Source organism: Protobothrops mucrosquamatus, unplaced genomic scaffold, assembly GCF_001527695.2.
Source record: "Protobothrops mucrosquamatus isolate PMUCROS unplaced genomic scaffold, P.Mucros_1.0 scaffold775, whole genome shotgun sequence".
Classification (NCBI taxonomy): domain Eukaryota; kingdom Metazoa; phylum Chordata; class Lepidosauria; order Squamata; family Viperidae; genus Protobothrops; species Protobothrops mucrosquamatus.
Window position 1 is genome coordinate 478,435 of NW_015387043.1, and position 16,573 is coordinate 495,007.

General features: G+C 40.5%; 1 protein-coding gene across 1 annotated transcript in view; it reads left to right on the forward strand.

Moving 5' to 3' along the window:
- SLC39A13 (solute carrier family 39 member 13) overlaps nt 1-8,602 on the forward strand; it is a 14,292-nt gene extending 5,690 nt beyond the window's left edge. The window contains exons 5-9 of the mRNA XM_015818656.1: nt 2,218-2,307; nt 4,115-4,165; nt 6,129-6,261; nt 6,532-6,631; nt 8,371-8,602. Of these exons, the coding sequence (XP_015674142.1) occupies nt 2,218-2,307; nt 4,115-4,165; nt 6,129-6,261; nt 6,532-6,631; nt 8,371-8,446 (450 nt within the window). The 3' untranslated portion in view covers nt 8,447-8,602. The remainder of the gene's footprint in view (nt 1-2,217; nt 2,308-4,114; nt 4,166-6,128; nt 6,262-6,531; nt 6,632-8,370) is intronic.
- Nucleotides 8,603-16,573: the final 7,971 nt, after the last annotated feature.

Sequence of the window (16,573 nt, forward strand, 5' to 3'; positions counted from 1 at the left end):
GAGAGAGAGAGAGAGAGAGAGAGAGAGAGAGAGAGGAGAAAAAGAGAAATGGGCTTTAATGTTTTGCTATGGCTTTTCCATGACAGCTGATCCACTCCTCCACTGCCTGCAGCCAGTCCTTCTTATTCTAGGGTCTTGGGTAAAGCTTTAGTCCCTCTGGCCCTTCATTTCTCTTCCTCCAGGAAAGCCACACCTGGACATTCTCCCTTCTTAGTCAGAAACCGACAACTGCCTCAGGCATTTAACTTCTTTCTCCAACTTTGCTCTCCAGCCGCTATATTCACTCTGTGGACAGATTTTCCCTCTCTCTCCTTCTCTCCTTTCCTCTCTCCATTTCCAATTTTTAGCCAAATCAGCAGCATTCCCCTCAACAACTGAGGAGGAGGGTCTCTTCCCCCCCCCTGCCCCGTCTCTAATCCCCAACACCTATGGGACTGCTGTCTCAACATTTCACCCCAACAGACCAGCTAGCAGCCAAGTCTGCACATTAGCCATCATGATAGTCTGGCTGCCATTCAAGGCCAAAACTGAGCTACCTTTTCCCCTTTTACTCACTGCAAAGGCTGGCTCCCATGAGCAGTACTGCAGCTATCCTAGGCCACTAAAACTGATATTCCACAATCTCCTCACAGGTTTTCCATAATATTCAAGTCTGGGTAAAGTGAAGGCTATTACTAAATTACTAAAAGCTTTATCATTTTTTCCTGTAAATAACTCATGGTTGATTGGGACGTGTATTTCAGATCATGTTGAAGTATCCAACTTCTGTTTAGCTTTAGTTTCTTCACTGACAATGAGTTGTTAATTTTAGGACCCAGTGAGGTTTAGATGGAACCGTGCCATTGGGACAATATTTCTTGTGCCACTCTCTGCCACGTAAGCCCAGAACATAATTGTTGGCCAAGAAACTTTTTTTTTCTTCAGATGTTTCTCTGAGCTATCTTACGTGGTTATGACTGAACAATTCACTTTTTATTTCATCAGTAAAAAGCGCTTTGTTCCAAATGTTTCTGGATTAAGGTTTTCTTCTACCTGACTTTAATGACAAAGTTGAAAGAAAACTTTCCTACTGACAAATCTTCCAAGCAGATCATCGTTGCGTAAGCAATGCTGTGAACCTCTTGATAACTATTCCAGTTTTAGCTGAACTTTTAAGCAGGTTGTTTGCGTTGATATATGGCTTCTGTTTTTCAGAATATCCATTTCTTAACTCTTGTCTCTCCTAGTTAAAATTGGTTCAATATTTTTATACCTTTCTCCCTCTTTGTAACAGTGAATTAGCTTCATTTTCAAATGTTCAGACAGCTGCTTGGAGAAACCCAGTGGTTGTTGGAAGTAGAGACGACAACAATCACAACTTGAGAGGTTAGAAGGATCAGAGTATTGTTTATCTGTGGTATTGATTTTATTTCCTTGTAGGCTGAAGGGATTGATCACCTTTTTTTTGCCTTAAGAATGTTACAGTTAGAAAAAAAAGTAACCCTGAATCAACTATAGTTTATTCATCTGCACTTGTCATGTTCATTGTTGTCAATGGCTCATAAATACTAAGTCTATATTCAAATGTATAGAAATATATTGTGTTTAGCTTTATATCATGAAGCTGTTGTGTCAGGCTCTGTCAACATAAGGATTCATTGAAACATACAGTTCGACTAGATGTGCCTTTCTGCACAACTATACAAGAAGTCACAACAGTTCATTCAGTAACCGTTCAAAGTTACAACGTCCCTTGCGACTGTTGCAGCACCCCCATCTTGTTCGTATTTATGACGGTTGCAGTGTTCCGAGATCATGTGATCTCCTTTTGCGACCTTCTGACAAGCAAAGTCAATGGGGAAGCCAGATTCACCTAACAACTGTGTTACTAACTTAAAAACTGCAGTGATTCACTTAGCAACAATGAGGCCAGAAAGGTCATAAAATGGGGCAAAACTCACTTAACAAATGACTCACTTAGCAAAGAGATATTTCGGGCTCAATTGTGGTCGTAAATTGAGGACTACCTGTACATACATACATGGGAGTGCCATTAAGCTGTGCTCATCTGTGGCAAGCAACGTTATGCAAAAGAACATTTATGCAAAAGCTAAGGTACATGTAAGCAAAAACTAGGAATGAAATAAATGTTTTCTGCTTTCTATGTTGGTTAATCCTGAAGCTTCTGAATTCTTTTCTTTTTGTTCTTCTTCACCCCTCCCCTTTTGCCCTGGGCAGATGAGTGGATATCTCAATCTCTTGGCCAATACAATAGATAATTTCACACATGGCTTGGCGGTGGCAGCCAGCTTCCTGGTCAGCAGAAAGGTAAGTTCACTTCTTTAGGACACCAGCTCTCCTTTAGCAACACGAAGATGTTTTTAAAAGACATGTGCCCTATTCCCAAATATGTTGCTTCCTTTACTTTTAACACGAACATACTAAGAATTCCATCTCTATCCAGCATCCAGTCTGTTTATATTGAATATCTATTGCTACCTTTAGGTTGTGGCTTGGGCGGTGCAGGGATACTGTGGTGCACTGTCCACCTTGTTGCACAACAGTATCTCTTTATAAGCTAATCAGGATGATATCTGGCAGGCAACTATTCTACACTTCTTGTTTTGAAAGACTTTAAGTGTTCATATTGAAGTTGTGAAGTAGGAAGGCTTAGGGTTGCAGGTCACCATGACCATCGATCTAGCCCAGTTTGTTCTGGCTGCACTTATATAGGACATATAGCAAGTGTGGCATTTGATTGGTTCCCATGGTCCCAAAATGGAGGAACTGTTTTAATTCCATTCTCCTGGACAGATTACTGTCTGGTCAGTTTAGATTAATGGTTGCTGTAAACCATTGTAGAGTTAAAATAGTCCAGCCCAAGCACTTAATAGATCCAGGGGTTTGCTAAATATGCTTGGGGAATTTCTTGCCTTCATTTTGGCAACAGAGTTAAAGCCTTGGCAGATCTGCGAAATAAGGAGATGGCCCAGAGGATCTGCCTTCTTCCCAATGAAGTACAACGGAGGAGGTTTCAAATGCAACTGGAAGAACTCTTAGGACAAATTACATTGAACATGTAGTAGAAGATCATAGAGCTCTGTCTGCTCTTGTGAAGTGTCCAAGAATGGTACTGAATGTAAAGGGTGGCAACTAGACTGCTATCTGGCTGCAAAATGTAGGACTCATATGGTATCTTTCTTAAAAGATCAGCACTATTTGTCACTTGCTTGCTAGATTAATTGCTTTTTTTGTTCATTCATTTTATAGTATATATATTTTAATTTTGTGAGCTGCCTTAACTGTTATGTGGACAGAAAAGCAGGATGCTGTTTTAATCATATATAAATAAATACAACTTTTGCCCCCAAGATTACATAGGGTGATGATGATTCATTTGATTTCAGTGCCATCCAGCTTGAGACAAAATCTGGGTGGCTCACGATATATAAACCTGAAAGGATGTGATGGCCAACCTAAGGGAACGGGGGCATCACATACATGAAAGCTCATTGTAACACATACACTTAATGCAACCCAACAAACACGCACAGTATTCACTTAAGCTCATTCCTCTCCATCATACTCCTTTCTCTGTAAACAAATAACTTGATCCATGGCATTGTCAGCAGCAGGAAATCCTTGATTTGATTCCATCAATCAACTGATCAAATAGTCACATGACTGGCAAAGTTTGGATTGTTTAGTTTCCTGTTGATTATGGCAACAGAAAGATAGTGATTTGTGCCAGCTAGCTATGTAGATGATTAAAAGGATCAGTTGGCCAGGAAGAAGGAATCTTCAGGCTTTGTTGTTTAAGGTTGAGGACCTCATGAGGTTATGGGCCACAGATTGTCTATTCATACTCCATTAGAAGATGTGTATAATATTTAGGAAACAATTTCATCTTTTTTCCATGTTCCTCTTCAATATTTACAACAAAGCCTCCAAATTCCACTTGGGTGTTTCCTATAAGTACTCTAAATGCTAAAGCTGCATAGATCACTGTTGGATATAAAAGAGCTGTTTCTTTATTACCCAGAGAAGGTCCAGGGAGAACCATGTATTGCTGCTAGTGCTACCCTATTGAGCTATAAAAATCTCTCGTAACTAGTTTTGTCTCCTTGATTTTTAGGTTGGGCTCCTTACAACCCTGGCAATTCTTCTACACGAGATACCCCACGAGGTGAGTGCATCTGGAATATGTGTGCTGGGAAGCTGAGCTCGTGTTGAGCAGAAATCCTGGGTAGATACACATTGTGTCAGTAACACACAGAGCTGTGCAGACTGATGTAAGCCACGAGCAGACAAACCTTTTCTTCTGTTGGTAATACAGTGTGAACATTAATATTGGAAGAGAGGGGAAAGGCCATCAGTGGATGGGAACACATCTTGATCTTTTTGTTTCCTCACTGCCAAAATGAGGGTATAGTTAGTAGATGGTAGATATGGCTTAGCATCCCTTCTTATGAAGCAAGCAAAAGAGCTGTCTTCTTCTATAAGGCAAAAAAACCATATTCCCAATCTGGTGCTCTCCAGACATATTAGGCTAAACCAGGGGTAGGCAACCTCGGCTCTTTTATGACTCGTGGACTTCAACTCCCAGAATTCCTGAGTCAGCTATGCTGACTCAGGAATTCTGGGAGTTGAAGTCCACGAGTCATAAAAGAGCCGAGGTTGCCTACCCCTGGGCTAAACCACATCTAGATGTTTCAGTGCATTTCCAGGACTCTGTGTTGGACAAAAGCAGTGCACTGTATCTTAGCTTAGGCTTTGTCATTAATTACCCCCAGCTCTGAATCTTGGAATTTCTTCAATTGTACGTATTTGTTAAAATGTTTCAAGCCTATCTTATCACAGTAAATCCTAAGCTGAGATATGGTTGGTGGAAAAATTCAGCCCATAAATTGGAGGGGAAGGGAAAATTCATAATCAGCATAATAATCTTTTGCATAATATCAATATTATTGACATTATAGGAAAAAAAGCATTCCAGTAGTCCCTCTCTTATTTTTTTCTCTCTCCTTCTTTTCCCTGTCTCCTAAGTGCTACTTAACTATGAGGGCACCCTTAGCGCAAAGCTTAATGCACAGTAATAATAATATTAACAGCAACCGCAACAACAGCAAAAAAAAAGACAAATAACAGCATAGATGAATTAAGGATTACTATGTTATGTACTTTTTTTTTTTTAATGTACAGGTAATCCTTGACTTATGACCACAATTGGAACCAAACTTTCCATTCCTAAGCAAGAAGGTTAAGAGAGCGGCGCCCAATTTTATGACGATTTTGCCAAGGGTTGTTAAATGATTCACCGCAGTCATTAAGTGCATCATGCAGTCATTAAGTGAATATGGCTTCCTCCCATTGATTTTGCTTGTCGGAAGCCAGCTGGGAAGGTCGCAAATGGTGATCATGTGACCCTAGAGAGGCTGGAACCATCATAAACACACGCCAGTTGCCAAGCCCCCGAATTCTGATCATTTGACCCTAGTGTCAGAGCGTGCACAGTCTTATTGTGCGAGATAACCCAGAAGTAAACACAGTAAATGGTGGTCTATATTAAATGGTGGTTTATCTAACACCATCTACAATATTATACACCAAGAACAATATACATACACGTAATACAGCAAGATCCAACAAACCACAATTACAGCAGGAAATGGAAGAGAGGAGAGCACATCAGCAGAACCTTCCCTTTATACAAAGGCTCTTAAAGAGACACCGACCCTGCTGAGTCATCCCCATCATTACATCTTACATTACATAAGCTGGTTAGCTTTTAAATCAATACCTTGACACCTAGGGATGCTGCAATGGTCATAAGTGTGAGGACCGGTTGCAAGTCACTTTTACAAGTGCCATTGTAACTTCAAACGGTTGCTAAACAAATGGTTGTAAGTCGAGGACTATCTGTATATTCTTTTTCTTTTCCTGTTGTTTTCCTGCTTATTTAATAAAAATAACAAACAAGCAAATTGCTAAGCCCCAGTTGATTAGCCCCCTCCAGAGCCCGGTTTTAAGCAAAGTCACCCCACCCTCCCTGGAACAGCCACCTTAAGTAACATATCACAGCCCACCGTACCATTTTCATACTGGGTGCCTTATTCCTGAATGCTACAGTCTATTTTCCCTATCTGTAGGTGGGGGATTTTGTCATTCTCCTCCGGGCTGGATTTGATCGCTGGAGTGCAGCCAAGCTACAACTTTCTACAGCTCTTGGAGGCATCCTGGGCGCTTGCTTTGCCATCTGTACTCAGTCACCAAAAGGGACAGGTAAGATTCTTGGAACGCACCTCAGATGGCTCAGAAGCTCCATTGCCTTTGGCTCTAAATGTGTTCGCATAGAACAGGGGTCCTCAAACTTGGCCACTTTAAGACTTGTGGACTTCAACTCCCAGAATTCCCCAGCCAGCATGGCTGGCTGGGGAATTCTGGGAGTTGAAGTCCACAAGTCTTAAAGTGGCCAAGTTTGAGGACCCCTGGCATAGAATATAAAATATGGGCATCCCTTGGATAGTAACGTGCTGTTCATCCTCTCTTCAGGGGAAACCATCGCTTGGATTCTCCCTTTCACCTCTGGAGGATTCCTGTACATTGCATTGGTCAACGTGGTGCCGGATCTCTTGGAAGAGAAGAATCTGTGGTAAGAGTTGCTGTAATGATTTTTTTTTTAATGAAGACAAGCTTGAATAGCCATAACAAAAGAGAGTCATTTGAAACCCCGAAGACTAGAAAAGCTTTTATGACATAACTTTTTAATGAGGACGGAGCTCTATGAAGTTCCTTTGCCTTCGCTGCTGGGGATTGCTACCCACGTGGAGCTGGTCCTGAGGAGAATTTGGAAAGAGAATTTGACCCCAAAGGCAGGGTTGTGAGCAGCAGTGTAATTAAAACAGCCAGCCCAGAGGAATGTCAGTGGTTGCCTATTACAGCTAGCCCTTGACTTACAACGGTTCGTTTAGTGATGGCTCAGAGTTACAACAGCACCGAAAAAAGCAACTTATGACTGTTTTTCACACATATGACCGTTGCAGCATCCCCATAGTCATGTGATCAAGTTTTGGATGCTTGGCAACTGACTTATATTTATGACGGGCGCAAAATACCAGAGTCACGTGATCGCCTTGTACAACCTTTCTGACAAGCAAAGTCAACGGGGCGAAGCCAGGTTCATTTTACAACCATGTTACTAACTTAACAACTGCAGTGGTTCACTTCACAACTATGGCAAGAAAGGTCATAAAACGGGGCAAAGCCCATTTAACAACTGTCTCACGTGGCAGCAGAAATGTTGGGCTCAGTTGTGGTCTTTCTTTGAGGACTACTTGCAAGTAGCTCAGCCAGATGTTTGGTGCCGGGGCCCAGCATTTCATTCTGCAAACTGCCTGAGCCTGCAGCACTTTTCCACACTTCCACTTTTCTTAATGAGCTTTACCAGGTGTTGGGAATGGGACTTTGCAGTAGTAGGGGCTTTCCTGAAGGGAAAAAAAAATGACCGATCATAAACAGAAGAAAAAAAATCTGCCTGGAAAACCGTCTTTTTCAGACATTTCAGATTTCTTCGGGAAATTCAGAAGACTGGGTTCTGTGGCATCAGAGCACAAGTCAAAACTTTTATTTTGAAAAGTGCAAAAGGAATTCAAACTATGATGCCATGTTGTAAGTTTCTTTCATAGGGCCTCGGCGGCTAATAATCCCTGGTGCATTGCAGTTGATTTGTAACCCGCCTTTTCTTTGGAAGCTCTTCCCTGTTTTGTACCCACAACAACTTGTAAAGGGATGGTGGGGGAGAGAGAGAGAGAGACAAAAAGAGAGAGAGAGAAAAGCAGTGCTTCTCAATCTTAGTTTTTCAGCTCCCAGAAGTCCACACTCGACATCGCTGTGTGACTAGTCTACAGTTACCCAGGGACTTCCATGTTCAAATGAAGACTTGAACCTCAGTTTTCCCTCTCCACGTCTGACACTTCAAATGCATTCATACAGCACATTTAACTTGGTTACTGAGTTAAACTATTTTCGAGCCTCCCATAAACCTTGAATCGTAAACCCTTAGTGACATACATTAAATCATAAGCTCTTAGTAAAAGGCTGGGTTTAATTCAACACGGAAAGTCCAATCTCCTCCCCCAAAAACCCCAAAGCTTGGCGTGGCTTTTCAAGGCACCTGTTTGATCTTTACCTAACGCAGTTAAGCATGTTGTATAAATACAAGCATTAACTATCATTATTTTTTAAAAAAAATAAAAGCTTTTATTTGTATTTCTCTATACAATGATTCTATGGTAATTGCCTTGAAGGTCCAGGAAAGATTAAAAAAAAAATAAGAGGGTGAGCCTGGCGTAAATTTCACGACTGTCTTTTTCTTCTCCTTTCCTTGCCTAGGAACTCGGTGCAACAAGTCTTCTGCCTCTGCGCCGGCATCGTTGTCATGGTGCTTTTTTCCTTCACTACCGAATGAGGGGCTCCGGCTTCTTTTTCTGCTGTTTCACAAAGCTGCCTCCCTCTGAAGTGTCACAAAGGAGTCAAGGGACACCGAGGGATCTTTCTTCCTCGTGCGCCTGTGGATCTGACTGCTGCTCAGGGTGGTGAACAAAGGAAGCGTCTTTCTTCTTCTTCTTCTTCTTCTTCTTCTTCTTCTTCTTCTTCTTCTTCTTCTTCTTCTTCTTCTTCTTCTTCTTCTTCTTCTTCTTCTTCTTCTTCTTCTTCTTCTTCTTCTTCTTCTTCTTCTTCTTCTTCTTCTTCTTCTTCTTCTNCTCCTCCTCCTCCTCCTCCTCCTCCTCCTCCTCCTCCTCCTCCTCCTTCTATGGCACAAAGCTAGACAACCAAAATTTTGAGAAAAGATGTGGGGGTTTTTTTAGAAGTGTTTGAGTGTCTTTTTTAAATATAAAAAATAATAATAATCAAAACAAAAAAGCAGCAATGAAAGGGAAGGACCTCTTTCGGTGGAACTGATGCTGGCGCCTGTCGGACCATTCTGTGTGCTGGATCGCTTGGACAAAACTCCAGAATGAAACAGAAAGCAAGACTGCAGTCCTGTAATGCATGCAGGCAAAAAAAAATTCTTTTCTCTCCTGGGCTCAAGTACATCACCAGCAGCAAAATACTTGGTTGTTATTTGACATATGTTGGAATCTTATGTTTGCCCATCTAGCTCGGTATACCTGGACCAGCAGAGACTTTTCAGGGTCTCAGCTAGAGAGCTTCTCCAGTTCTTCCCTCTCTGAAATCCTTTTTAAAATGGAGACAGGAGAGACTGAAGCGTGTTTCCTGCCACTTTGAGGTCTTCACAGAAAGCATCTTTGCACTTTTTCTGAGATAGACAATTCTAATTCCCTCGACTTGTATGGGATTTCAGCTTCCATTTCTCCCAGCCAGTAGGGCCATTAGCAAGGGGACTTGGTTTGGTAATCCAAAACATTAGGTTTCCTAATCTGGTTCTAGAATCTGACTGGATTCAGTTGAGCCTTTTGTGGGCTCTTTCAATACATTTTTATTATGATATCAGGAATTACATTGGAAATGCCTACATGGATTATTTAATAACCCTATTTCTAGCTATCACTTTTTCTCAAAAGTAGAATGTCACCAGTAACTGGGGACGATGGAGCTCAACTCCAAAAACCTCTAAGGGCCCACAATCAGAAGATAGAACCTAAGAAGGCCAACAATATCCTTCTTCCAAATGTAGCACTAAATGAAAAAAGTTTTTAATTTATTCTGGCCATGAGGTAGCTTAAAAGCAGCAGGATTAGTCTTGTTCTGCAGGTTTTTGGCTGCAGCTTCCTTTTTGCCTCATTTGGTAACTATTTAAAGGGTAAAACAAACCTACATTCTCCCACAATGGAGAAGAAAGAACTTGACAGGAACACACATGGGCAGCATAAAGAGAAATTCAATAGATGTAGCAGTCTTAAGTCTACATAGATAACAGCTCTGATTTTTTTCTCCCTTGTTGCTGTTGTGACTCACTGAAAGATGTTCACATATTTTGCTCAATTCTTCCATAAAGCAACAATAGATGCAGGTACTCTGTCTTATTGATTCTCATAATGAAACACCTGCTCTTTTTTATGCTCCTGTCTGTCTGAAGAGTTGGTTTTCTCCAACAGTTGCTTCCAGTTGTTTCCAGTACGGAGTGCCAAAAGGACACCTTTTCCTACTCATCCCTTGTGTGTGTGTATTCCTTTTTATGCACCATAGCTAATATTTTCCAAGCATACTTGTTGCCCTTTAAATTCTGACTGGTATTATTAAAAGTCTCTAGTGCATTCCCAGGATGAGAGAGTACATAGAAGATCATGCTGTTGGAATCAGAGTTAAGTCTGCAAGCTACCGCAGGAATTTTCTGCTCACTGTTTAGGAATGCAAAGTGGGTGACATTGACTCATTAATCTCTGCGCTGTTATTGTTGGCTTGCAGCCCAGGCTGCCTGGACTAAATTTGCAGATACTGGGGAGCATTGCCTGAAGTGGCTGTCCAGAGTCCAAAGGGAGAAGTTTCTACTGCATTTAGAACTAGCTCACAATGCTACAGACAAACATGATGGTTAATATTTCTGCAATACTTATCACTTCGGGCATTATTTAGCACTAGCTTTTTGTGCATTCACCTTCTGTTTCACATGGAGGCAATCGACATTAAATTTTAAAAATCTGAATGTGGCCTCATTCACATGTATGCTTCTACTTTTTCATTGTGCTCTTGCATATAACTCATTTTTAAATAGGAGAAAGTTGTTAGAGCGAACAAAAAGGTCGTATAATTTACCCTTCCCATATAATTTAGCCTTCTCATAATTCTGACTGGGAATTACTGTTTAATTACATCTGGAGAAAATCAAGTTGTAGAAGGCCGATATCTACTAAAGATATCTACTTATAGATAAGCCTTTGTTCAGGGGAAATTTTGTATCACAATTCATAAAAAGCAGATGATAAAGGAGAGAGAAAACGTGTTGGATCACATCAATATTTCATCCAGTGAACTTTGAAAAAACCCTATCCCCATTATCTATCTTTAGCTCCTATGTTCTAGCTTGTATATCTTGTGGACATGCAGATCTCACTTGATAGATCTGTCAGCAGCCATATTTCATGGGCTTATTTCTGAGTCAAGACTTACAGCAGGCAAAATCAGCTTCCTGAGTCCATAAAACAGAACCTGCATTTTGCCTCTGATCTTCCATTCTTCCCTCGGTTAAAGCTTATCCTATTTCTGGTTTTGCAATAGTTTGGACAAAAGGAAGAAACCTTTTGCTATGCTTAAATTCATAATCCTATTTATGTCTTATATGCCTTGGACCCCAGGTTCTACCAAATTCAATCTACTCAGGAGTTTCACCAGGAAGAGGAGTCATGGTGGCCTCAGAAGGGTTTGGGTCCCAAAGCGGGCCTTTGGGATGGCCGCCCATCTCTTTACCCCTTGGAGATCTAATCAGTCCCCCACTATAAGTTTTAAGAAGGGGTTGAATACTTGGCTCTTCCTTCCAGCCCTTGAGATATTTGTTAAAAAGAGAAGGTGGAGTTATTCACGTTAAAACTTATCTTTCATTAAAAGAGAATTAAATATATCCTTTTGATATGTTGATGTTCAGACTCTAGATGTTGAGAGTCTGGAAAGAGTGTGGAGAAGAGCAACAGAGATGATTAGGGGTCAGGAAGCTAAAACAAGAACGGTTTCAGGAATTGATATGTCTGGTTTAATGAAGAGAAGGACTAGGGGTGACATGATAGCAGTGTTCCAATATCTAAGGGGCTGCCATAAAGAAGAGGGAGTCAAGCTATTTTCCAAAGCGCCTGAAGGTAGGACAAGAAGCAACGGGTGGAAACTAATCAAGGCGAGAAGCAACCTAGAACTAAGGAGAAACTTCCTGACAGTTAGAACAATTAACCAGTAGAACAACTTGCCTCCAGAAGTTATGGGTTCTCCAACACTGGAGGTTTTTAAGAAGAGACTGGACAACCATTTGTCTGAAATGGTATAGGGTTTCCTGCCTGAGCAGGGGGTTGAACTAGAAGACCTCCAAGGTCTAGTTCAGCTCTGCTCTTCTATTATTTTCACTGATTATTTAATCAGCTTAATGTAATCTGAGCACTGTGAGAGACTTAAGGGAAGCAGAGTGAAGCTGCAATAAAAATAAAAGATGTTTGAACCTGGCACTGTAGTCCTGCATCTCCAGAATGATGTCCCAAGGACCATATATTTTGGTTGGAGAAAGACCTCTAAGTTAAGAGGGATAAATCCAGTGACAGAAACCTCTCTCTCCCAGGGCTGGCTACATTCAGAGGACTATGGTTACAAAGACACAAAAAGATGATTTGGGAATGGTCTAGGGATGGGTTGGTAACAGCTACAGATATGCTGGATGAAAAACTATTGCAGCTCATAGTATCTCTGCCATTCCCTTACAGGAAGGGATGAGAAAAGGGGGGGGGGAGAATGAGAATGTGTGTGAGAGAGATACAAGTCCCTCTACTGTTTCATTTATGACAGAGGGAAGTCAGCCCCCCAGAGAAGGAAATATTAAAAGGGAAGAAAAATATATTTCCTCAAATGGATTTTAAAAGCAGAAGCCAACCCTGCCCCCAAATCTCTCTGTCCCAAGCAGAAGCCAGCCCTATACAAATGCAGATGTAAACCATCAGAAAGGCCCCAGCTAGGAGATCAAGAAGGCAAAGACACCTAAAATCTGCATACCCCACCTGAGATGGGACATAATAGGACTAACCCATCACCATCAAGAATACCAGAGAGGCACACCTAAATTCAGGTCAGAATATGTGACACAGGAAATAGCCTCAAAGTTCATGCCACAGGAACAGGAAACTATTCCAAACAAAAGGCTAGAGAGGGTATAAAAACCTACTACCCATGTGCTCAGCCCTTTTTTTCTCTAGTCTTTCCTGCAAGAACCATATTTCTGCCTCTTCAATAAATTGCAACCTTCTTTCTAAAGCAGTCGCCATGCTGTTTATTTATCCCCGGCTTGGATGAACCAGGATGAAGACTTTTCTTTCAACAGCACTTCAAAATGACAAGGTTTATTGCAAAGGAAAATCAAGTTCACAGGATGCCTATTGGCATCAGTGTGCTTATGGAAACTGCCCTTAATGCTACCTGACTTTATACATTTTAATTTTAAAGTTGCAAAGCAGCTTTTAGTTTTGCCTAGCATATTTGTCCCAAGTCTGCCTCTAAGTCTCATAGACTCTTAGGAAATAAAAATGACAGGTGACTGCTGCATTGTACTTTATTTGGAAATCAATGAAATTAAAAAGCAATGATCCTTTGCCTCTGAGTTCTGGTGAACAGCTTAAATTGAAACAAAAGAAGACATTGAGAAAATCCTGATAAGAGAGAGCTGAAATGAAGACAAAGTCCCAGCAGTCTTAAATCTGACGTATGGTTGCACTGATTGCTCTTCTTCCGTCCTCCTCATAGCCTCAACTCAGTTCAGCCAAATTTAGCTGATCATGGTATGGATGGGCTCTGGAAGTGAAATGGCTCTTTGTGCTACTAACAGCTTTATTTTGTCCTGAGAAACTTAATGCAATCACAACCTTATGAAGGATCAGGCAAAGACCAGGTCTTTTGATGTATCCAACTTGGTATGTTCTCCATATTGGCCAGTGACCTCATAGATGAGCCAAGGCCAGGTCACCATAGCAACAACTTATCATTTCTCTCATTTTAAAATCCAGAGTCTCAGCTAAGCTCACTTTTGGACATCTCTTCCAGTTAGAACTCATTAGTCCTTGACTTATACCATTGGTTTAAAAACAAAGTTATAACAGCCTCAGCCAAAGTAATTTATACTCTGTCCTTGCACATGATTGCAATTTGGGCACTCAGCAACCTGTTTGCATTAACGATTGGTTGCAGCATCCTCTGGTCACGTGATTGTTGTGATTTTTCCAGCCAGTTTCTGACAAAAAATGTTGACTGGGAATCTGGATTCACTTAACCACAATGTGATTTGCTTAGCAAGTATATGATTTGTTTAACAACCGGAGTGATTCACTTAATAACCACACTAAAATGGTCATAAAGTAGGGTCCATTCAGGTGATGACTTGCTTTATAACTGCACCTTCTTACAACAGAAATCCTGGTCTCAGCTGTTGTCATAAGCCAAGGACTATCTACAATGACAAAACAAGCTAAACATCTTATAGAAAGTGGGGATATTCTCCAGACCATTAATATTCTCAGTAATGTTGGAGTGTTGTAGGGAGTTGCAGTCCCTTGACATCCATTAATTTTAATTCTTACGGAGATGAAGTAAACAGTATCTGTGGTCTGATAGTATACATAATTCCAAACTATCCAGTGGGATTAACTTTATTGGGATTTAACTCTGAAAGAAGCAAGTGGGTCTATTAATAACAACGAAAATTACATGGCTGAATAGTGGAGATAATCTTTTTACATTTAAAACTATCAAATCAGCTTGTTTTACATGAGGCTTATTTATTTTTTAATTTTATTTTTTTTTAAAGTAGATCTAGTGATTTTGATTAGACATTTGGGGAAATTTATGCAGTTTCCATGCGTTCTTTCATGCAGGATATAAAAAGAGCACTGCTGGGTTAGACCACAAAATTGCAAAGTTCATTGGATGTAATTTACTCCAAATCTCTCCTGATATAAAAATTGTTCTGCTTCAGAAGAAGCAGGCAATTTAAGGCCATGAGTCTTCACGTGGTTCAGTCCCTTCCCCTGCTTTTGAGGCTCCTACAGTCCTCTCCAATTACACTTGCCAAAAAGTTGGTGTCATCTTTACTTTAATAATTTGGAGATTATTTAGCAAACCTTAAAAAAATAAACATCTTTTTTTTTAAAAAAAGAAACCTCTCCAATTTCCCTAGCTTTCACTATACTGTATGTGCGGCGTGGCCCAATTCACTTTATATAATGGGTGGCCATTTTTCTCCAAAAAGGACTTTATTTTACCAATATGCCACAAGGATAAATTGACCACTTCCCAAAGCTGGCAATTCTCTTGCTGACCAGGACACCTTTTTACCATTGGGACATTTTTCTCTTTGGGGTAACTCAGATCTATTTCTCTTCGTTTTCGTCCATTGATTTTATTCCTGCCCTCTAGCTCACTGAAGATCAAATCCATTTAGCTGAATATATTGCTTCTCACTGAAGGCAACCAGATGGTTGGAAACATTGGCGCCTTCTTATTATTGCTCTCTAGAAACTAGTATTCCTGGGCATTGAGCCTCTAAATGCAGAGATTCCATGTAGCCAATATGGCTAATAACCATTAATTGATACATTTGTTGGCAAGGTCTCCAGTTTTTGTTGCAGAGAGACAACATAGCATTCACGCAATCGGTGCTATTACATGTTTTACTGCAGTGGAATCCACCATAAATCATCCATCTCAATGAGAACAAGGGGCCGCCGTGATGGATTGTACATAGCTTTTTACATACTGTTTTTCCTATTTCTTTCTGCATTCAACTATTGCCTTCCTCTGTTTATTGAACCTTGTGCTAACTATGAGAAAATGCAGAAGTTTCAAAATCTGCAAGCACATCCTTTAAAAAAAAAATGAAGTAGAACCTCTGCAATTTCAGAATATTTCAAGAATTCATTGTCTCTTTCTTAAACATTTCTGTTATGATGCTGCTCTTCTATTTGACAATAGTTAAAGAAGCTTTTATTGCAAATGCACCCAATAGAATTCCTAAGGCTAGCTAATGAAGTGCAATATATAAAGGAATTCTCTCTAAAGAGTAGTGGTTGGTATTATTTGCTGCGAGGGTGGTGATATCTTTTCCCTTTTCAGAATTAGTGCCATATACAGGAATTATTGTTATGATGCATTTCCACAGAGACTCCAATGTCCGCAATTGTATACAAAGAAAAAAACATTAATTTTGTACTGGAAGGAATGGCCCAGATGAGGCATGGAGGAAAATTCAGACCAGTAGACTTGGAGTTTACTGACATTCTAGACTTGTGCTTTAATTTTTTTAAAAGTTGTCCATGCAGATGGATGAAATAATTGCCATAGACCCACAACAATCACTGCACAAATACAGGACTACAAGAGCCATTGCATTTCCTGAAGCTCCTTCCTCATGAAAATGAAAAGACCAAACACCCACTTCTTCAAAGAATTGTCTTTTTAGATTGGTTTTCATTGACTTAGCAATAGCGATAGCACTTAGATTTGTACACCGCTTCATAGTGCTTTATAGCCCTCTCTAAGCGGTTTACAGAGTCAGCCTATTGCCCCCCACAATCGAGCTCCTCATTTTACCGATTTCAGAAGGAGGGAAGCCTTAGTCAGCCTTGAACCGGTGAGGCAAAGAAAACAAAAAGGAGGAAAAGAAATAAAATTGGCTTGATGATTTAAAGGAATGGCAGTGACATCTGGATATCTTAAAGAATCTGTGATAGGAATCAATGTGCAGATACTGTATGGGGCAGTAAGCAGAGACCATAAGGCACTTTTTAAAGTCACTGCAAGATTCTGAGATAGTAAACTTTTGTCTGATCAGAATACTGTTGACAACACTTAGATATCAAGAGGGAGGGAGAAACCCCTTTCTGTGTACAGTACCTTT